The sequence below is a fragment of the Macrobrachium rosenbergii genome, chromosome 40 (genome assembly GCF_040412425.1).
Source record: "Macrobrachium rosenbergii isolate ZJJX-2024 chromosome 40, ASM4041242v1, whole genome shotgun sequence".
NCBI lineage: Eukaryota > Metazoa > Arthropoda > Malacostraca > Decapoda > Palaemonidae > Macrobrachium > Macrobrachium rosenbergii.
In genome coordinates, this window is record NC_089780.1 from 27,470,851 (window position 1) to 27,494,874 (window position 24,024).

General features: G+C 34.9%; 1 protein-coding gene and 1 long non-coding RNA gene across 2 annotated transcripts; one reads left to right on the forward strand and one right to left on the reverse strand.

The window, feature by feature from the left end:
• Nucleotides 1-2,237: 2,237 nt before the first annotated feature.
• On the forward strand, nt 2,238-17,080 carry LOC136825968 (uncharacterized). The gene is made up of 3 exons (XR_010849496.1): nt 2,238-3,051; nt 16,136-16,208; nt 16,578-17,080. It is a non-coding gene; the product is annotated as an uncharacterized lncRNA (long non-coding RNA).
• Nucleotides 8,893-20,269, reverse strand: LOC136825967 (uncharacterized). The gene is made up of 3 exons (XM_067082831.1): nt 19,075-20,269; nt 10,416-10,457; nt 8,893-10,073 (listed from the first exon to the last, which is right to left on the reverse strand). Exons 2-3 carry the CDS (start codon nt 10,453-10,455, stop codon nt 9,397-9,399), a joined length of 717 nt encoding a protein of 238 aa, XP_066938932.1. The 5' UTR covers nt 10,456-10,457; nt 19,075-20,269; the 3' UTR covers nt 8,893-9,396.
• Nucleotides 20,270-24,024: the final 3,755 nt, after the last annotated feature.

Genomic DNA, 24,024 nt, shown 5'->3' on the forward strand with positions numbered 1-24,024 from the left:
CTGATGTGTCATATATTTGTGAGGACTTCTTTGAAGCGATATTGTTTGCGAATATTTCTTCCACCACGAACGTTCATTTTGTTGTTCAATGTTTTCGAAATAGATTTTCTCCACATTTGTATGTTGTTCCCTTCTTCAGTTTACCTCAAAATTATAGTGTATAAGAGCAACTCAAAGCTGTCAGTTAATACTATGTGCAGCCAGGACATCTTAGGTTAGAATCAAACTTGTAAATTTATTGCTACATTCAACAAAAACGTTGTTACAAAATTCACCTTTAAATATAAAAAGAACATGCTATTAAAGACAACATTACTCAACATACGCTTTTGTTTAAAATCAAAACAAGCTTTGTGAAAACATATAGGCCGACCTATAAACGGCAATAAACTGGTACATCTTACAAATATATATGGTATAGTATGAATTGTTTACTATTGATCAACACAAGCTGTTTAATACTTTTGTTATTATTTAAATCAGTATTATTATAAAATTGATTTATAACCGGGACGTCTTTTTCATTTGTCTCAGTCATAATTGTGTCAGCAAATGCAGAATTCGAGCAATTAACCTAGGGTGGCCAGACGTCCTGCTTTAGGAAGGACAGTCCTGTTTTTGAGCATTCTGTCCTCTGTCCTGCTCCACCTTAAGAAAGACGCTAAATATCCTGCTTTTTGAGTCTGTCTAAAAAATATATATATTAATACTAAAAATATAAATAAATACAACTTTTCAGAAGAGTGCCCAGCCATGTACAAAAGACTTCTAGCCAACAGAAACTCCCAGAGACGGCAAGGAAAGGGGCAAAATACAAACATTAGATTGCTAATTCCTTTAGTTTCTGAAATAATGTTAATTTTTTCACCCTAGGTATGTACTAAAATTTCCATCATGAATAAAATTGAATATTAATTAATTTCAGCTCTCTATTCATACACTATTTGACATTTAAACACACAAGTCAAGTTATATATATATATATATATGTATATATATATATATATATATATATATATATATATATATATATATATATATATATATATATATATATATATATATATATATATATATATATATATATATATATATATATATCAGTATGTCTAAGGAGAGAGGGGTGTATATGCCAGAAAAATAAAAAAACCTAAAATGTAGCTCTAGTCATGCTCTTTCCAATGGTATGACTTATAAGCCCCTGCACCATTATCTATAAGAGCTAGTCTAGGTTGAAAACCAATGTTTTTTTCATCCGAAAGATTATGGCCAAAATTGGCTCGCGCTGTTAATTAGGAAGGGACTTATGCGACTCGACTAGGTAAAAGGATACGGAAATACACAGTGGCACACGCGCCTTCTTGACGGCCAATCAGGATGCCCGACTTGTGCTGCTTTGGCAGAGTAGAGTAATTCCCGCCAATCAGTGGCTTCGTACCTTCACACTTTTAAAGTACTTCCAAGATCATGTGAATGTTTACAGACCGCTTAGTGTATTGCACTCGTGTTTTTCACTGTTTTTTTACGTAAATTCAGCGTGCTTAGTCATAATGGCTCTAGATAGTGATAGCTCTGTGCATGGGGAAGATCCTTTGAGTGACTTTAAAACCCTTTGCCTGTACATAGCCTTTATTTTTATTATCTTTTTTTCTCGTAAATTCCTTCCACTTTGCTATTGTGCGTATGTTTTGACGCGCGCTTGCGAATCTGGAATACAATTTTAGGACTTTGGGGGTAGTGGGGGTCGGAATGAAACAACTATCTACCAAAAAAGTCTTTATTTCTAAATTACAACATAGAAAAATATTCTTTTTTATTGTACTATTTTGCGTGTGTTTTTACGCGCGCATGCGCGCCAGTAATGTAATAGTGTGTTCTGAGGGATGCGAGGGTTTATGGCGAAATGATTTTATAGCAAAAAAATCTTTTGTCATTTACAACCCCCAAAATATTAATGATTTTGTTTTATTGTCTGCTTTGATGCGCGCTTGCGTGCGCGCAAGCGATTCCCAAATAAATTTTGGGGGTCTGTAAAAATTCCAACAACATCATCTATAGTTGCTGCAAGTTTCATCTTAATATCTTTAATGGTTTTCCTGCTACAAACGTTTAACTTTAACCCTTTGTTTCTCTTTTTCTATGGCCTTTTTGTATTTTTTAAAAAATGGCATATTGGCCCCTATCTCCTTATACGCCTTATATATATATATATATATTATATATACATATATATATATACATATACATTATACAACATTTTATATTTGAACTCCTCAATAATCAGGTTTAATTTAGGTTAAAAATTGGTGTTGGCAAAAAAAAAAAAAAAAATTGTCCTTCTTTTTGGGAATTTGGAATGGTCACCCTAAATTAACCTCTATCCAGAAGGTCTCTTCATCATCATCATTCTGTTTCTTTTTTACCATATTAGTATGAGTTCTGTTTTAGTTTCAATATTTTTCTGTTCATCCAATCCTTAAGTCTTTTATTATGCTTCTCATATCTCCAGGTGTTGTCCATAACCTTGAGAAATATAGTAGGCTATGTCTTACGAAACAATTTATGCTTCTCTTAATGTTTTTTTTCCTAGCCCAGAAACATTCGGGTCGTTTCGGCCGTAAGTCATTTAGGTCGTAAGCACGTTTACGTGCAAAATGGGCGCCGTTTTTCGTACCAGCCCCTTGGGGATGTACGTAAAACATGAAATAATAATGGTAAATACCATAAACATAACGTCTTACATTGTTTTGGATGTTACGGCCTAAGTGACTTACGGCCGAAACGACCAGGACCGGCCCAGAATACTTCATAGTGTATATACTCAAAATTCGAAGTGATTTGCTTCAAATTCTACTGATGCGTACAGGGCAAGCGCATTAATAGCAAATCAGCGCATGCGCTCTGTTAATATGTCGTTGTTTGTTCACCTCTTCATTGGAATGTCTGAATCAGGTGCATGCGGAGGTGAAACTCAAGTTGATTTTGCCCGTATATATGCACATTTGCAGGAATCCTTAATCCAGAGGAATGTGGAATTCAATCTAACCAAAAGTAAGTTATTATCCACTTTGCTTTTAACATAATTCTGCATATTTTAAGTTTTTATCATGTTCCACGATTTAAGGCTTGAAGAAGGCTAGGCCTAATGTTTGCCAGCAGAGGTTGTCGTTTTGTGGGCAACTAGGTGTACTATATGTCATGTAAAATATTGATAGGGACAACCAAACACAACTCATATAACCGACGGACATGGAGTTTAATATATTTAGAGATTCCATATAGCGGTAAGTCTTAAAGGAGATGTACAGACAGCCGAATTTTGTGGCTATACAAACACATTGTTCACAAGGAAGATGTCAGACCTGTGAAGTTACCGATGCCACAAGCAATTTTCCTCTTGGTTGATTATTGTCTCCAGTATACCCAATTGGCTAATGAGATAAAAACAATCACGGACGACACCGCGCTTAGAATCGATCGTACTCCATTGTGTATCAATAAACTATAACATGTAAACCGTAGAAGGTTCGGGATGTGACCAGGTATCGCTTCCATCGGTCTAGACGAACGGGTGCGGCCTGCGAAAATGACCCGTGATAGTGTTCTTGGTAGTTTTTGTGTTGGGGGGTGGGGTTCCGGGACAGATTTACAGTTTTCGGTTTGTACGTCAAAAGTTCTACAAGTCTGATAATTCATAAACTATTCCAGAGTCTTCACTTCCTATCCATTTGAAGCCTACTATGATAAACCCACGCAGTACCTCTGTGTTAGACGTACTCGTAGGTCTATTAATTAGTGTTACACACTTATCATTATCCATTTATTTCAGGAAGTCACCGATCGCAAAGAATAATAATGTTTCTGTTAAGCGCTATTCCTAGTAAACTATTGCTTCTTCTAGATATACAACGGAACAATACGGGAAACAAGTTTGGCGTCGTCTATAGATCCCATGACTAATTCTTTATTCTGGTGTTTCCTGTTTCTTCCACCTATTTTCAGCCAGCTACCCTTTTCTCATGGCTTGTCATATTTTATCATTAAACTATGGCAAATTTTACAGTAAACAGTTCGATAGCCCTATAATATGGGCCAAGAATCGGGGATTTGGGGACGGGAGTCGCTGCCGGTCGGCCTTGGCAACTGCCCGGTGGCCCTATACCGTACTTTCAGTATGTCTGCCTCCCATTACCTCATGTGCGACTTGCCTGCCCTTGCATTGACTGCTAACCTCATACCTGTGCATGTTTTGGTACGCTTTTACCAATAAGTATTAATCGAAAACAATTCACACACACCCCCCCCTGTTCGCCGTAGCTTGGGTATTGCGTCATATGACCAGCTTAAGTGATGGAGAATGCAAACAGTGCGTGTCACATTGCCCACAGGGTAAGCCTTATTCTTTGTTCCTCTGCGCTAACACGCCGTGTGTAATTAAAAAAAATCCCCATCAGTCTACCACTTCCTTCATGCTTAGGAAACGCTTTTGCTCTCTTGAATGAGTTTCCTTTAGTCCATTTATAAATGGAGTTTCCTCACCCTGTTGGCCTTCAGATAGAAAAACTAGGTTATATAACAGACTTTCTCCTGGCAAGGATTTTTGCTGACGCAAGCTAAAAGAAGTGTTGCATCAGATTTTATGTCTGCTGCTTTGGTAACTAGGAGACGAGTAGGGCCATAGGAGTCTCCCCACCCCCGCCCCACCTATCCCTCTTCGGGTGCCAGCTATGCTGTCCACGTTTTGGCGGCATTTGTATTACGAAATAGCGCCTGCTCCACGCGCGTAACCGCGGGTACGTAGGCTACTGTATGCACACATTTTTTTTGATGCGTGAATTATGTTTGCTTACACCAAAGGAATGAAAAAAAAAAAACAGGTATAAGAGACTACATCAAACTAAAATTACACGTTCAAATTAGAATAAGTGATATTTTTTGTAAAGAACACTTTATATCAGATATTAACGTGGTAGAAATGAAAGTTATGTATTTTGCTTTGATCGGCATAACTTATAATTGGCAAATATTCTCATAGTTGGTTTATGCATAATTTGTTCGCAGCAATTCACATGAACATACATACACACACACACACACACACACACACACACACACACACATATATATATATATATATATATATATATATATATATATATATATATATATATATATATATATATATATATATATATATATATATATATATATATATATATATATATATAAAATCACGTCCTTGCGTCTATATGCACTTTTTACACTTGAACAATTACTTATTGAAATTTATTGTGCTTACACTTTATGCTAATTATTCCTTTCCCACAATAGACCTAAATATTCCCAAAACAGTGGGTGTAAATGGTATTTAATTGGAAACGATGGAAAGAAAAAATCAGGGAGATAAATATAGCTTCGGAGAGGTCTCTGTGGACTTAATGCTTTAATGAGTTTCTGTGTTGGTAACTGAGGAGGTTAATACTACGAATATTGTCAGCACAAGGGATTCATCTTTGATTGAAGAGGCGAGAAATGTACATGTCAGTGACTGCAGTTTTAGTGAGATTATATATATACATATATATATATATATATATATATATATATATATATATATATATATACATATATATATATATATATATATATAAACTGTATATGTATATATGTATATATATGTATATATATGTATATATATATATATATATATATATATATATATATATATATATATATCAGATGTGTGTAACTGCATTTGTTTTTGCAGTTTGTAATAGAAAGTGTACAGGAAACAGGCTGGTGTATTTAATGTCCCCGGTGTTGAGACTCATTTACCCTCTCTTATATTACCATATTTTTACCGTATTTCTACTAGTACACAAATGTATATATATATATTTACACACACATATATACATGATGTGTGTATGTAAATAAACTAAAAGGCTTATGCGTACACATATACAACATTTACTACGATGAACATTTTCTGAGCAAATTATTTATTCTTGATGAAAAGGGAAATACCGTCTAAAAATTTGCTCAGCAATTTATGAAATGGTTAATGTTTTTTTTTTTTTATTCTGTTAGTTTCAAGTACATCTTTATTCCTGTTTGGTATAAAGTTAGAAGTCCGATATGTTGCCTGCTGTGCTCACTTCCGAAGCCAAGTACCCGGATGCATTGCTCGAGTCCGTGACGTCACAAACGGAATCGCCGCGTGACTAGCACATACAGTAAAACGATGCAGCAGTGGCGTAGCCGGGGTGGAGGGGCCATGGTCCCCCCAGCTGACAATAAATAGTTTATCAATAACAATAAAACTATAAGGAGTCTTTCAAGATTGTCGATATTATTTATGGGGAAAAAAGGACCAAATTTGTTTTTTGCGTTTGCGTGCATTCATTCAATCCTTTTTCTACACACACTTACACTTACACACTTACACACACACACACACACACACATATATATATATATATATATATATATATATATATATATATATATATATATATATTATATATATATATATATATATATATATATATATATATATATATATATATATATATATATATATATATATATAACAGGTGTGTGCGCGTGTATGTATGTCCGTAGCCTACGTATTAATGTATATGATGAATGTAGCCAATATTTATTTTTTTATCTCCCGATATATTCATATTTTTTGTATGTAGACTTGATGCTGGTTTCGGGACGTTTTGTAGGTTCCTGATTAGCCTGTTCTGAAGAAGCATTGACATTAAAAGTTTGCAAGTCGAACCAAGCAAATACCTAAAACTTGTGTTGAATGCGTTCTGGAGGCCCGTCCCGATTGACATTGCATTATTGGCTGCAATGTATGGTCTGCTGTGAATTTTCTAGTTTATTATCCTTTTTTTTAGATTCTTGGAGACACTGAGAACAGACGCTTCCAATAAAGATTGAAGACCAAGACAGCAGGAGTTCTCCAAATGAGTGGGCAAAGGGGTGGGCTAATATATATATATATATATATATATATATATATATATATATATATATATATATATATATATATATATATATGTGTGTGTGTGTGTGTGTGTGTCTGTGTGTGTGTCTAGTCATAAAAAATTGTGCAATATTGAATATCGTCTTGACTGTTTGGTCCCTCCAGTCAAAAATCCTGGCTCCGCCACTGGGATGCAATACTCAATCAGTGACTATACTGTACTGTATGATTTACTTTATGCTTGTGTAATCATGAGAGAGAGAGAGAGAGACAGTCAGACAGACTATTCTGCGAAAAGGATTTCAGCTTCCGTCGAAGCTCTGCCGTTTTGATGATATGCATCAAGATATTGGTATTAATTTTGTCGCAGTAACGACCACTCATGTTTCTCTCTCTCTCTCTCTCTCTCTCTCTCTCTCTCTCTCTCTCTCTCTCTCTCTCTCTCCATACTTTAGCTGCGACCCACAATGATCGCCCAACATTTAGCCATATAATTCCAAGCTTAGGTCAACATAAAAGCACATCTGTCCCATCTTGCCCCTTTCGGGAGTCGATCACAGGTCATCCAGACGCGCTACCATTCAGCTGCGAGGCCGTAAATAGACAAAGCGAAAGAGACGTTGTAGACTATGTTCTCCGAAAAACTCAGGTTATGAAAACAAGCGCTGCAGTTCCTCAGATAACAAGTAAAAAATGCGTCGAAGTTTCTTCGGCGCAATCGAGTTTTCTGTACAGTCGCTATAATGTTGTATGTGCCGCGGCCCACGAAACTTTAACCACGGCCCGTTGGTGGCTTATCCTACATCGTTGCCAGAAGCACGATTATAGCTAACTTTAACCTTAAATAATATAAAAACTACTGAGGCTAGAGGGCTGCAATTTGGTATGTTTTTAAGATCTGAAGGCGGATAGAAAAAATGCGGACAGAAAAAACTGCAGACGGACAGAAAACTAAAAAGTATCCATCGTTATATTAAGTAATAAATTATACGAAGGTGATGGCATTTGAAAATCAGAAGTCTAATACTTGGAAAATACGTTTCCGGATGTAGCAACGAATGCTAATTAGCCATTTGTTTAATGAATGGGCGTGGTTCACCTTCATGTAAAATCACAAAACCTGTCACAACATGAGTCTCCTCGGACACGGCAATCACTGCATGCCGTTGTGCCTTTAAAGAGGTAATGTGTAGGATACATCATCTTCATTACACACACAACACAAACAAAACACACACACACACACACACACACACACATATATATATATATATACACACATATATATATATATATATATATATATATATATATATATATATATATATATATATATATATATATATATATATATATATATATATATATATATATATATATATATATATATATATTATATATATATATATATGTATATGAATGAATTTTTATCACATCACCGTGATTCATACACAAGCATTAAGCTATAAACGTCCTTTAATATCCAATTCACACTACCTCGGGAATAATACATTTTCACTGTAGTCCTGAGTTCTTCTCTTCCGTGGTTCGAGCCCACGAGACGGCGAACTTATTGTCAACTAAAAAATTCCCCTTCGGGTAACATATATGAAGATATGTTATTACCGAGGTAGAGTGAATTGATATTAAAGGACGTTTTAGTTAAGTTTATATATATATATATATATATATATATATATATATATATATATATATATATATATATATATATATATATATATATATATATATATATATGTTAGAAAGTCAATATGTACCGAAATTTTTCATAAACGACTTAGCAATACAATACCTGCCTCTGCTGAATAAACAGGCCAATCTTTATTCATTATTCTAATTATTTAGGTATAATAAATTATACTGACATTTCCTTAGCACTTTTAATACAAAACGATTAAAGCTTTCATTTCTTTTCCAAGTTTCCGTTGCCTAAGCTGCCACACAAAAATGCTAGTAAGAATTACAATGGGTATGTGACGATAATGGTGAAAATCAAGTGGGTACGAAATCAGCGAAGTTTGAGAAATCCTGTAAATTCATTATTGTTCATGGAATTTCTGCTATAGTACTGGAAATGCTTGGAAAGTTATTGGTGTGAACTGAAGCAGAGATGGTATTACAGTAATCTACAGAATAATTCTCTTCTCGTATTTCAGCAAAATCTTAAAATAATGAAAATAAGCACAGTTATTTAGCTATAACAGATTTTTTTAAACGCAAAGCTAGAGAAGTAGTAATCTAATACTTTCATTTACCTAGCTATATATATGCCGTCTACATATATATGAGAAGGTAACACGATATACATTTTTTTCTGGTTTAGTTTATAATGATACCAAAAAAAATAAAAACCATTCTGTCTACTCTGTCTTGTGTTAAAGTTGATGTGACCTCGACTTCACTATTTCATTAATATCAGCGAATAGAACGGGATCAATAATGTCTTTGGTTTCTGCCTCCAGTTCTTGCATTCGCGGAAACTCACGGGGACCACTTGGCGATGATCTCTGTGGCTGGACTTGCATGTTTGGTTGCTGAGTTCTCGTCATCTTCTGCTGGGCTGCTGAAGCGTCTCGCATCCTCAGAGTAATCTCACACTGCCTACAATCATGAGGAGTCTGGTACTTGCAGAAGGGCTTGTGACCTTTTTTCTCCACTATTAAACCGTGGTTAGCGCACAGTCGACAAGTCTGAACTCTCTTTTTTTGACCTGGAGCAGGTCCACCAGCACCTAGTCCTGGGGGACCCTGAAACCCTGAGGTAGATGGCTGACTTGGGTCCGTGTAGCCAGTAGCCCCATGGTCTGCGTACTCTTGTTCTTGATAGGCAATAGGGCTGTGTGATTCTGTATCTAGCTGACTTTGGTGAGAGCTGTAATCCATTGGTGCATCTTGACTGTAGAGGCCACTAGGTGGCTGGTACTCGCCGTACCTTTGGTCGTAACTTGTGCTGCCGCTGTACCCTGGTGCTTCAAGGAGAGGTTCATTAGGGTCACTCAGGCCTGTGTATTCTTCTTCGTATTCTCCCTCTTCATATGTCCTTGCTCTGCCTCCTGATTGAGAAGAGTAAAATGCGCATTTTTTAAATAATAGTTGGAGAAAATGTACTTCATGTGAAGAGGAATTGATTTAAATTTAAGGTGGGATTTGGGCATAAGATTTATTATCCTAGGTTTTAATTTTTCTCTTATTGCCATGTACACACACACACACACACACAAGTCAAAGCTCTCTTAGGTTCTGTATATATCTCACAATTTCACTTGGAATTTCAGTGCTAAATTATGTTTTCAGCAGTACATAATACATTGTGAAACAGCACTGTAATAATTTTTTCACAGAAAAATGCCTATAATGACGAAGCAAATGTACATGTACAAGACAAAGTATCTTACCCTTGAAAAATTCATATTTCTTCTTAGGTCGCCTGTCCATGGCTGAAAGAAGAGAGAAGAATTACCAGATTTAGTTAATGAAACCGTTTTGATATCATAGGACTAGCTCTTTTTTTGAGACTTCTGTGATAAATATACTTATTACCTAACAAATTAATTGGAAAACCTTAAACCGTCTTGAAAGTTTGTTAGAGCTTGAATTTAAAGCTAATGAAAAACATCTAAGCTGCTCAAACTAAATTTTTATTTGCTGTACAGTGCTTAATGCATTATTGTATTTAACTTGCTTGTGTTTATTGTGTAGCAATAATAATATATATATATATATATATATATATATATATATATATATATATATATGTGTGTGTGTATATATATATATTTATACAAATACACACACATATATGTGTGTGTGTGTATATATATACACACACAAAACACACACACATATATATATATAGTGTATATATATATATATATATATATATATATATATATATATATATATATATATGTATATATATATATATATATATATATATATATATATATATATATATATATATATATATATATATATATATATATATATATATATATATATATATATATATATATATATATATGAGCCTTGAACCTAAATGACGAAACTCACAAAATGAAGAAACCTTGACTTTCGTGAAAGGACATCGAACCAGCGCAAGACAAGTAATTATGAGGTTACTCATAACTACTCGGATACATTAAAATACCTGTCGAATACAGATACATTTTGTCAGAGCTAGAACAGACCCCTCCTCACCATCGAAGCTTTAGGGCATAAACACCTTCCAACACAGCCAAAATGACATATATCTGGTTTAAGCATATTCGGAATTGCAGAAGTCGCCTGAAGACACTGCTGTCAAGGAATTTCATCTTCGCAGTGTTCGTATTTTTATATGAAAATCATAGGCCGATGAAATGCAAATATTCCGGCTCTCTCTCTCTCTCTCTCTCTCTCTCTCTCTCTCTCTCTCTCTCTCTCTCTCTCTCTCTCTAAATATATATATATAATTTATATATATATATATGTATATGTATGTATAGTATGTATCTATATAGACATATATATACATATATATACATATGCATATATGTATATACATACACATATTCATATATACATACATACATACATACATACATACATACATATATATATATATATATATATATATATATATATATATATATATATATATATATATATATACAGACATACACATGCACATACACACACAAACATATATATATATACATACATACATATATATATATATATATATATATATATATATATATATATATATATATATAGAGAGAGAGAGAGAGAGAGAGAGAGAGAGAGATAAACAGCCGGAATATTTGCATTTCATCGGCCTATGATTTTCATATAAAAAGGCGAACACTGCGAAGATGAAATTCCCTGACAGCAGTGTCTTCAGGCGACTTCTGCATGAGTATAAGGTCATAACAGACTGAATAATCTTGTTCCCATTTGTATGCCGTAACTGTTCGATCATTATTAGCATTTTGTTTGTGTAGTGGACTCGGTGCCATCCCTGGAGAGGAAAAAGTTTTAATTTCATTTCATATTTGGATATTCAATGGATGTCAGTGTAGATCATATCCAGAATAACTGGGAAATCGAGACGTTAAAACTTCGTTTTATGACGCTTATATTTCCATAGATGTGTGAAGGCAACATGATTTCAATTTCTTATTATCATCCAAAGAATTTGGTGTTCATTAGAAAGAAGGGGAGGTGAAGGGAAATACAGAAAGAAGAGATCTCACTTATTCAAAAAGAAAAAGAAAATTAACAAATTAATAAGTTGATAAAAGTGTATGTTATTAAAATGCAAGGACAGCTGTATCAGGGCAGTTATGCTTTGCATCTTCGATTGAACTTTTGAAGATTCAATCGCACGACATCCTCAGGGAGACTGTTCCACAGTCCAACGGTGTGAGGAATGAAGGACTTCTGGAACTGAGAAGTTCGACAGCGAAGCATATTTACTGCATATTGGTGCTGCTGTTCAGCAAACCTGTTTGCTCTCGGCAGGAAAAGGGTACGAGGGATCAATTGTGATTGTGAAAAATTGACAAACAAGACGTCCGCCGATGGTCCAAGTCATAAGACATAATATTAAGAAACAGAAGCCTACCACCACGAACCATTCTGTTCAAAAGAGATAAATCTCTGGCAGAAGGAAACATGCATACCGGAGAACAGTATACTAGTAAAGGAAATGCAAATTACCTAAAACAGGTTGCACTGATTTTATCACTGTTGTGAATATATGAGGACTTGCGTATAATGCCTAACTTTCGTGCGACATTTGCTGACACTTTCATTAGATGTTTCTCAAAAGTATTTTGTGAGTTATACCTAGAATAGTTAAAGCTTAAGACTCATTCAGTAGAGTCCTATCCACCTAAAGGGGAGGCTGGGGTGGAAAATCTATACGAGATCTACTGATCAATAGTGTTTTCGTTTTACTGGAGTTCAGCCTCATACACTATTCGGTGAATCGGTCCATGTCCCGATTGAGGCTGAGGGCAGCTTCATGTCCCATAAGTGGAGACTGCTACACCCATAAGTGTTGCATCATCGGCGTGCTGAGCACTCTTGTTTTCCAGGATAACAACCATATCCCTTGAATACACTAAAAATGATAGTAGACCAAGAACACTACACTGTGGAACCCCAGACACAATAGGTCTTGGTACGCTAAAGATCCCATCAAGCAATTCGTTACTGCCTACTAGTAAGGAAATCTTGAAGTAAACCTAAAACATATCCCTCCACTCCAAGTTTATGAGGTTTATAAGTAAGTGCCTTGTGATTTACTAAATGAAAGCAGCACTTAAAATTTATTTTAATTACTCCACACTCAAAACCTTTATCAAGGTTCTCTTGCCAATGGTATGTCAAATCTAAAAGGGCATCACAAGTACCTAACTGCTTCCTATATGCATATTGAATATCAGCAAACAGTCCTTTAGATTTCACATACTTATACCGTGACTTAAAAGTAAGTTTTTCTGCAACTGTGGAGAGCACAAGGAGAATAGAAACTGGCCTAAAGTTACTGCAGTCTGCAGATATACCATTCTTTGAAACAGGCACTTCATTACTAAGCTTGTGCTCATCCTCAAAGATACTTCGTTGACCTAAAAATATATGTAGAATCTACTATTCTTGGGAGGCAACACAATACAAAACTTGTTTTATAAAAAAACAAAGAAAGAAACCATCAGGATCTTCTCCATCTCAGCTATAAAGATTATCAAGAATTTTCTTAACATCCCTTGAGCGAAGTGCAAATTTTGTAAGCATAGGTTCAGGATGACGAGCATCAGGGAGAGGGACATCCTCAGCTGACTGCTTAGCTTCAAAAGCTCGATGAAGCAGTTCAACCTTTTCTCTAGGGCCAGTAACCAATCTATCATCATCTGTTAGTAGTGAAGAATGGAAGATGAGTCAGACCCATAGACAAATGATGCCCGTTTGGTCCACCACAGATGAGGCAGAGTAATTCCTTCAAGTTTCCTCTTTAAGGAATTATTGTAAATTCTCTCAGAAGAAGAGAAAATATCGCAGACGAAATGCCTTTGGATGAAATCTGTTGAGAAAAAGAAAAAACAAGAAAATTCGCCCTGGGTATAAGAAGATATTTTTATTTGACGCTTTAAAGTCCATGGACACTTGAGATAACTGAACGAAAGTACAGTTTCTATAGAGTATGAGAACGTCATTTACGAAAAAGACTGGTTTAGATGATATGGATAACCTGTAATTATTATTATTATTATTATTATTATTTTTTTTTTTTTTAAAGATGAACCCTATTCATATGGAACAAGCCCACATGGACCACTGACTTGAAATTCAAGCTCGCAAAGAATATGGTGTTCATTTTAAAAGAAGTAACAAGGCAATAGAAAAGAAAAAAAATTGAAAAATTGATATATAGATATAAAAAATGTAAGTAAATACAAGGAGAATTGCTTAAAGGTAGTAGAGTATTGTATCTTCGCTTGAACTTCTGGGGTGCAACTGCACAACATCCTCAGGGAGACTGTTCCACAGTCCAACGGTGAGAGGAATAAAGGCCCTCTGGAACTGAGAGGAAAATAAATATGGAATAGGTAAATGAATGAATGAATGGATAGTGTAACTAACGAGAAGGTTAAAAATTTAGTAGTTCGTTGAGTTATTAATCAATTAGTAGGTTCATAAATTAATCGAATAATTACCTAAGAAATGTGTAGTCTAATGAAAATAGCACTATCACTAAAAATGTGAACAGCATTTATACATACATTAACACACATACACATATATATCAATATAATGTATGTATATATATATATATATATATATATATATATATATATATATATATATATATATATATATATATATATATATATAATATATATTATATATACTGTATATACATTTATAAACAGGCACACACATACATACATTATATATATATATATATATATATATATATATATATATATATATATATATATATATATATATATATATATATATATATATATACTGTATATAATTTATATGTGTGTGTGTGCGTACACGAATTAGTACGCATGAATAAAAAAAAGATATAGTTATCTTCTTTAATTCCTCGTGACTACCGTCATCCGGTAAGGTTCAAAAGATATGGATGAAAAACAAAATAAATCACCAGCTTATAGACGGTCTCTTTCTCTCTTGCTCTCTCCCTCTCTCTCAGGCACGTTCGCACTCTCAGAGACTTGCGAGAGAAGTTCTACTTGTGAGAGAAGTTATACTTATACCAATTCTGCTTAGGTTTTCCACATACTCACGCAAGTATGTATGCATATAATATATATATATATATATATATATATATATATATATATATATATATATATTTATATATATATATATATATATATATATATATATATATATATATTTATATATATATATATATATATATATATATATATATATATATATATATATATATATATATATATATATATATATATATATATATATAATATATATATGTGTGTGTGTGTGTGTGTATGTATATACTGTGTACGTATGTTTTTTATCTGATAAGTATAACACGACTGTTATATCGCTAACGACAGGTTGGAAACAATAAACATTAAGAAATTCCTGGTGTTTCATTCAAACTGTTTTTTTATATATATAAATGCAACGTTGTAAGTTCACACAATATTCTATTTTGTGTCATTTGTGACCAGTGTCAGTAAAAATTGCACGAAATAAAAAGTTTCATCACAATATTTGGCTATAGTCACAACGTAAAAATGTGTGAACAGCGATGTCTACCAAGAGTCCAGGAGTCCTATACATATACTGAGGAAGAGGAAGATGGCGTAATTAAGATAACCAACCGGACGTTAGTAGCGCTGTTTTTCATAAATTCCACCTTTTGTTTATCCTTTAACTGCCTTACCAGGGATGAAGTAACCGTGCTTCAACGCTAGACTAAAAAGCAACTGTACAGAGAGAGAGAGAGAGAAGAGAAAGCCTTGCTGGATAACCTTATCTTCTGCCTTCCGAATTACAGTGATATCAGAGTGTCCCTTTATTTGCACATTAAAGAACAGATTTGATAACATTATTAATGTCTTTGCAGGATAATCCAGATTTGGAATGTGATTACCCTGATGCTGTGGTTACCAGCCTACGATGCAACAAAATGAAATTAGGTAAGTTTAAATTGCATAATTATTAGTCTGCTTTTTACTGAATTAATAAATGTATGAAAAAGATAGAACAGGTTTAAGGTTTTTCTCAAGAAAATTTAATATACATTATATATATTTTCACACTAAGATACTTAAAAATGTCGAAAACATTGTTTTCGAATTAGGCCATGATCGTTAACACAGTTACAGTAAACTCGAGGAGGATTTTGCTGTATTTTGTGTATTTCTTACGTATTTAATGTAAATAATCACTTTGCGTTCGAAACATTCATAGTTGGCAAAACTAAATCATATTCGCTTTTTAAATTGAATGCATCAGCAATGTTATTTGTTTCTTACGCTTTTGTTTCTTTGCTTTGCCGTCACCAGATGATAATCGGAAACGATATAACGAAAAATGAAGTAATAAGCATGTATAATAATGAGATGAAACAAGAAAAATGAATAGGATTTGAACCAAGCAGCGCTCAACAGCTTCTCAACAGGCGATTATTGAAATGAATAAAAGAAACAAAAAAAAAAAAGAGGAAAATAAAGGAACGAAATTGTCTAAAAATCCTAACTTGACCTCTCTTTGAATTTTGCTCTTAGTTTTTCCTATGATATTATTTTTCGTTATGACTGGCTTTTAATTGCGTTCTACCGATATTCTCCCTCTGCACTTTCCGATGCTATCTTGTGACAGTATTGTCTGTGCTTTATCGCCGATTATCTACTAATTCTCAGTTTTATCAAGTCTTTTGTGGCTATGCTCGCAGGCTTCGCTTGGAATTATTCTGAAACTGAAATATAGATGATCAGGTATTGCACATTTGCATATTGGCCGTTTGTTGTGTAACGTTCATTTTCGTGTGAAATAAGTCATGAAGCAGCCCTCTCTCTTTCTGTTTTCCTTTTCTTAGATATGCATCATCTAGTCTAGGTTATGATGCGACACAGAACGCAGTGAGCTTGTATAATGTGACGTGATAATAGTATTGAAATACATGTCATATATATATATATATATATATATATATATATATATATATATATATATATATATATATATATATATTATATATATATAAATATATATTATATATATACATATATTTATACACACACACACACACACACACACACACACATATATATATATATATATATATATATATATATATATATATATATATATATATATATATATATATATATATATATATATATATATATATATATATATATATATATATATATATATATATATATATATATATATATATTTAAATTGTTTAAATATATATTTTCAGGCCATTTCACATTATTGTAGAGCATACTTCTACATATCTGACTACGACACTGCACTGAATTCCAACACACACACATATATACATAAATTATATATGTATATATATAATACACATATATATGAGTATATACATATATATATTTATATATTTATTTATATATATATATATATATATATATATATATATATATATATATATATATATATATATATATATATATATATATATATATATATATATATATATATATATATATATATATATATATATATATATATATATATATATATATATATATATATATAACAAATAGAGATAGAGAGTCCGTATACATATGATACATATGTGTGTGTGTATGTGCAAGGAGTAATGACGGTTAATGAAGTAAGAAAAGTAAATAATGCAATGACGAACTATAGTGTTTTGAGATGGGCAGGTCATAAGGAGATAAAGTACCTATAATCTCGAAGGCGCTATAGGGGTAAATGGCGGTATTTTTTCCCTCTCCCGCAAAACTAAGGACTTATGCCCTTGATCTGGTTTTTTCTTGACACATGTAAACTTCTTTCAAAATGTGGTTGTACCACTTCCTTTGGCCTACTTGAGGACATAGTGGGAATCCTGTTCACTTGGGGCAGCCGTGAGGAATCATAATGAAAAGCGAATGATTGTAAAATGTTAAACATATCTGGGAGGAATCGATAGCAGATTTATGTGATTTATTGAAAGGTAAAACAATTGTTTTTCTACGTTGTGCAGTGTTTAAAATATCATGCGATAAATTCGAGTATTCTAAGAGGAAAACGTTTGAAAAATAATATTCTTGAGTGTCAGTTCGACACGGAGAAATGTTTTTATGCGGGTACGCTCGAAAAAGTAAGAATTTGCTTAGATGTGCAAAACAGATTTGTTACTAAGACCTCAACCCTCATGCAGTAAGGCAGTAAATATCGCATGATTGATAGGTTCGACGTCTGGCAGCACAAATACAAAGCAAACACGGCATTCCTGAAATATGCGACATCCTGAAATTTGTTCCGTAAATGGTAAACTGTTACCGGACGAGTTTTTTAAAATTGTGTGACAAAAAATAAAAAGACTTTCTCTAGACCTTTCATGTTTGAGGTAATAATTTTACGTAGTATGTTTAATCCCGTAAACGTACCTTGATCTTTAGGATGTGTTAACAGGGATTTTTTTTCTAGTCACTAGAACTCTTACCGCTAATAGGTGGGATACCAAAATATCGTTGCCTTGAGAGAGAGAGAGAGAGAGAGAGAGAGAGAGAGAGAGAGAGAGAGAGAGAGAGAGAGAGAGAGATAAGTTAACTTAGCATAGATCAGTTGATTCTTGCTGGAGCAGACACTCATACATACTAGCTTTATCCCATAACACATAGACCTATGAACATACGAAAGCAAACTTATATCAACTTCACACACGAACGCAAACCAACCGTTTCAACGAGTACCTGGAAGACAGCTGGAATGAGCGAGAGAGTGAGCGATGGAGTGAGAAAAGTTGGACAGTCGAAATGAAGATCGCAAACATTTCCAAATACAGTCAGGAGTTACCTTCAGGGTTTTGGACGTGTGCTGGTCTTCCCAAAAGTCCGTTTTAGCATCAAGCGGAAGAAAGCGCTCCGTTTTATTATTCTTTGGCAGCTTATGCTCGTTGCGGGGCCCCTCCTTCCTCTGAGAGGGGTGATTACACTTGGGGACGTCCGCGGGGGTATCCGAAATTATTATAACGCGAAGCCGTTCCTATATCACCCCTCAGGCCCCTCTCTCCCTCTCCCTCCCCCGCCCTCAGAAGCCTCTCCCATTTCTCCATCTTTCCCTCTCTGTTCTTTATTCCCCTCGTACCCGGCCCCGTCCCCCGCCCCCCTTCGTTATCGCTTTGGTTTCATGCGAGTTATTCGCTATTCTTCGGGAATCCTTTTTGTGTCCTTATGCAGTACCTCCCCTACCCTCCCTTTCCCTCCCCTCCTCCCCTCCCCTCCCCTCCCCTCCCCTCCCCTCCCTTTCCCTAGCCGAGTTTTTCCTGGAGTCCCTCTGCCTAGATACAAGAATTTTGTTGGGTCTTTGATTGCCGGTTGTCGAGATCTGGTTTCGTTCCGTGATAACACTTCGCTCCCTTGTACACGTTTTTGGGGGCCATTGTTCAACATAGTGCAGTCTCCGTTTCGCCCCGTACTCTACATTTTGTTCAACTTTGATTTCGGGCGTCGAGGTTTGTTACGTTGCGCATTTTGTTATCACGCAGTCATTCCGCTATTTTCCTTGACCACACATCACGAATAAGTAATTACTTTTAGCTGTTGGCTTCTGATCTCTTGAATTCAGAAGTAGGAAACGAGTTTTGTTCTTTTGTTTTATACTAAAAAGAAAGTGTAAAAGAAAATTAAGGAAATCTTTTGCTAGTTGATGTTTATCGGATAGAATAACAAGTCATAACAATGTGCAGCCTATTTATCAATTTGTTATTTTATTTGTTCTTTTCAGTAAGTGAGATCTCTTCTTTCTGTATTTCCGTCTACCCTCTCTTATTTCTTAATGAACACCATATTCCTTGGAAGCTTGAATTTCAAGTCAGTGGCCCATGTGGGCTTGTTCTGTATGGATAGTGTTCATCTTCTGAATAATATAATAATAATAATAGTAATTTAATTGGCACCTTGTGGAACAAATGGAAAGGGGGTGAATTTAACAGAAGAAAGCTCCATATATGAAACAAGGGAAGTAGAGAGAGAACTGGTGTTATGAAAAATATAATCTGATAATTACGACTGAATGCAACTAACAAATAAGTAAACAAAACATCTGTATCTAATAACCGCAGCGTTAAGCAAAACTGAATGTGCCAAACACAGACCCTAGAAAGACTTTATAATGCCATGACTCTGAGGCTACTGCACAACCCAGGATTCGAGGAGATTAGGTTGCACTACCCCACCTATCAAAAGGCGACTAAAACGACACTCGAGATGCCCCAGGGCTATAAATAACAGCATATATGTACTTCATTGAACTAAGCAATTTATAATTGAAAGGAGGGGATGTCGATGCTTAAAGTATACATAGTTTTCATAAATTTGCGTATTTTTAGTACCTGGCAATTCACGTTAAAAGATTCGTCAAATACAGGAGGTAAATATGCGTAAATGCGGTGTATTCTTGTTCGTGTGAGAATGCTTTTCCATAGGCTCCTCTTCGGTAGTTCTGGCCCCATTTGGAGTTGTAAGCCGTAAAGTCTTTTGAACCTATTGGAGCTGTCTTGTGAAGGGCTATTCAAAGACCAACCAGATCCTCTTATCTAACTAAAAGATACACGAAGTTTGAGGAGGAATCTACAGGAATTCATCACATGCGCGAAAGATTATCATGACTGTTGATCGCGCGTCAAGATGTTTTCTCAAGAACTACCTTCTTCTACACTTTTTTTTATTTGTCTCTTTCATTGTTTACCCAACTGAATGCTCTTCTCAGTGAGTGCCAGCCAAGTACTCTCGGCTCCGGATTTGCTGTCTGTTCAAAGATGGCAATCACATACAAAGGCAACTCGAAACACAGGATGCCCCGCTGACTGCAACAAAGCCGGTGAAGGGAATTAGTATTACGAGCGGTGTCTCCATTCCTCGTGGGACGCAGACTAATTTCTCAATTACACTTACGTGTTTATAAAGTAGTTTAATTAGACCAGTTCGTCATTTCTAGACTTGCCCATGGCGACTCCGAAGAAAATTAGATCAAAATAAACCTGAGGAAGTTGGACATCTGGGTGGAAAGAGACTAAAGGGCAAACCTTTGTTGTCATACAAGAAATTAAAGAGATATTAAATACACGAACACATTAACTCATATATATATATATATATATATATATATATATATATATATATATGTATATATATATATATATACATATACATATACATACACACGTTTTTATGTATATGATTAAATGGAGGAGCATATTGTATTAGACTATCTGAAAATGATAGATATCTCCAAAACATTGTCTAACACAGAAATTATACGGGTCGCAAAAAGGGGAGTAACCTGGTTACCTGACTTTATTTAATCATTATGAAATGAAGATATTTTTATGAGGAAATTTCTCCAGAAGAAGACGAAGTTTCCCATCAGTAAAACTAAGATTTCTTTTGATCTGAACAAGATATTCTCTACCGGTCAGTTTTACCCGAATTTCTTTTCGGCTTCTTCAAAACAAGAGACACTTTTTTTTATTCATCCATCATCCATAAATCACTCATTTTCAGCTTACCTTCTCATCGTTCTTATGAAAATAGGTTTTATTCTCCAGATTCCTGTGGTGTCCACAGGGGCCTGACTGATACTTTTACGTACTATTCTCCCAGGAGTGGCGCGAGGGACATGTCCAAGCCATCTTCTTCCTTTCAGCATCATCTCATCTGCATAAGGAACTTCGGTCATTACAATTGAGGTTTCATTTCTCATTTTGTCTCCCCATGTGACTCCTAATATTCTTCTTAATGCTTTAGTCTCAAGTTGACAGAATCTTCTGCACAAAATTTCACTGACTTACATGGCATGATTCATGTCTGCATAGCAAAACAAATCGCACTAGACTAATGCTACATAATTTCAGTCTGTTTGATTTCCAAATCTTACTAAACCTGCGCATTGTCTGATTTGCCTGCTTCAGTCTTTCACCAAATTCAGGCCTCAGAACATTTGCATTGGATATCGTTATTCTTAATTATCTGAATAATAATTCAACCTCATTCATTCTTGCTACATCTAGGGTTGTTTCATCCCTATGGGCATACTGTGTACTCATTACTTCTGGTTTTCTGCTGAATACGTTTTTCCGACCTAGTAGTGTTCTGCTGATTAAAACAGTACTGTCGGTGTGTTCTAAGTGTGTTAGACCTCTATCATCACTCCAGCCATAACCTTCTCTTCCGTCTCCAACCATTTTTGATTAATGGCTCTGTGATCTATTTGGTTTCTGTGACTGCCAACTGGAGTCGTCCAAGAGTATCTATTGATGTTCTTGTGTTGAATTTGAAAACCTAATCTCAAGCTATAAGACTGCAGCACAGAAACTAATATGTTACACCCAGTTCTCGTTTGCAGCCCCTCCTGGGTTTTTCCTGCCTTTTGCATCATCCATACTTTCTTCCACTGTTCATACCAACTTTTTCATCTATATCATTCCACAGTTCTATATAAACTTTATCTTCTGTTTCTACAGAGAATTAATTTGCTGGTACACAGCTTGTAATACTCATATTGCACTATATATTCCGACTCGAATCTCGCCAGCAGTAGTCTTCTGCTCACTTCTTTCTAGTCAGTCGGTGCCTTATCTGTAATTGTTATTAAGATCCTGCGTATTCTCTCTCTCTCTCTCTCTCTCTCTCTCTCTCTCTCTCTCTCTCTCTCTCTCTCTCTCTCTCTCTCTCTCAATTAATTCCATTTGTTCTTCTGGAATATATATGTAGATTGAGACAAGTTCTTAGGTTCAAATTCTAATTTTAAGTATTACACCTGGTATTAATTAATCAGAAGATTCTTAGTAGCCCCAAATCCCAGAAATAGGGTCCTCTTCCAAATTTTTTTTTATCCTTGAATGCTGCAGAATCTATTAAGGCTTCATTGGCTGAATACACTAAAGGATAGCCAGCACTTTGTAGGATACAGTTCCTAAATGTTAAAGGCCGATGTCCTCTAACGTCGCCTATTGGTTGTTAACCAAAGTCATCTCTTAAGCGTCAAGAGTTGAAGTTGAGGAGAAAACAAGTAAAAAATGCTCCCAAGTTTCTTTTGCCCATGAAACTCTCAGCCGCGGCCCATGAAACTTTCAGCCACGGCCCAGTGGTGGCCTGTGTTGTTGGCAATTTTAGCGGTGCCAGACGCACGATAATGGCTAACTTTAGCCATAAATAAAGTAAAAACTACCTAGGCTAGAGGGCTGTGATTTGGTATGTTTGATGATTGGAGGGTGGATGATCACCATACCAATTTGCAGCCCTCTAGCCTCAGTAGCTTTTAAGGTCTGAGGGCGAAAAAAAAAAAAGCGCGGACGGACCGACAAATAGCCATCTCAATAGTTTTCTTTTACAGAAAACTAGAAAACTTGACGCCTCAACCTTATCCATCATCCCATGTCAGTTATTTCTTATTCTCATGTAAAACACGTCCACAATTTCCGACTAACCTTTACCATATAGGTGTCAAGGTACAAGGTAGCAGGAGGAGCTTGTACCATGAGAGCTCGGGGGCTCAAATCCCGGTAGCTGGCCAAGCTGAACTTGACGCCCATCAAGATCCGAGGAAGCAACTCCCTGAAGGTATTAACTTAGCATACTATTTCATAGCTACACCAGTTTTTATAACGGCTCAGTATTATCATTACATAATCCATCGGCATTGATAGTTTTTTTGGGAATCTATCGCAACAGAAAATGTTCATGATCATTAGTAAATTAGTCTACAGATCCTTTACTTTTGTAGTGAACTCTCTCTCCCTCTCTC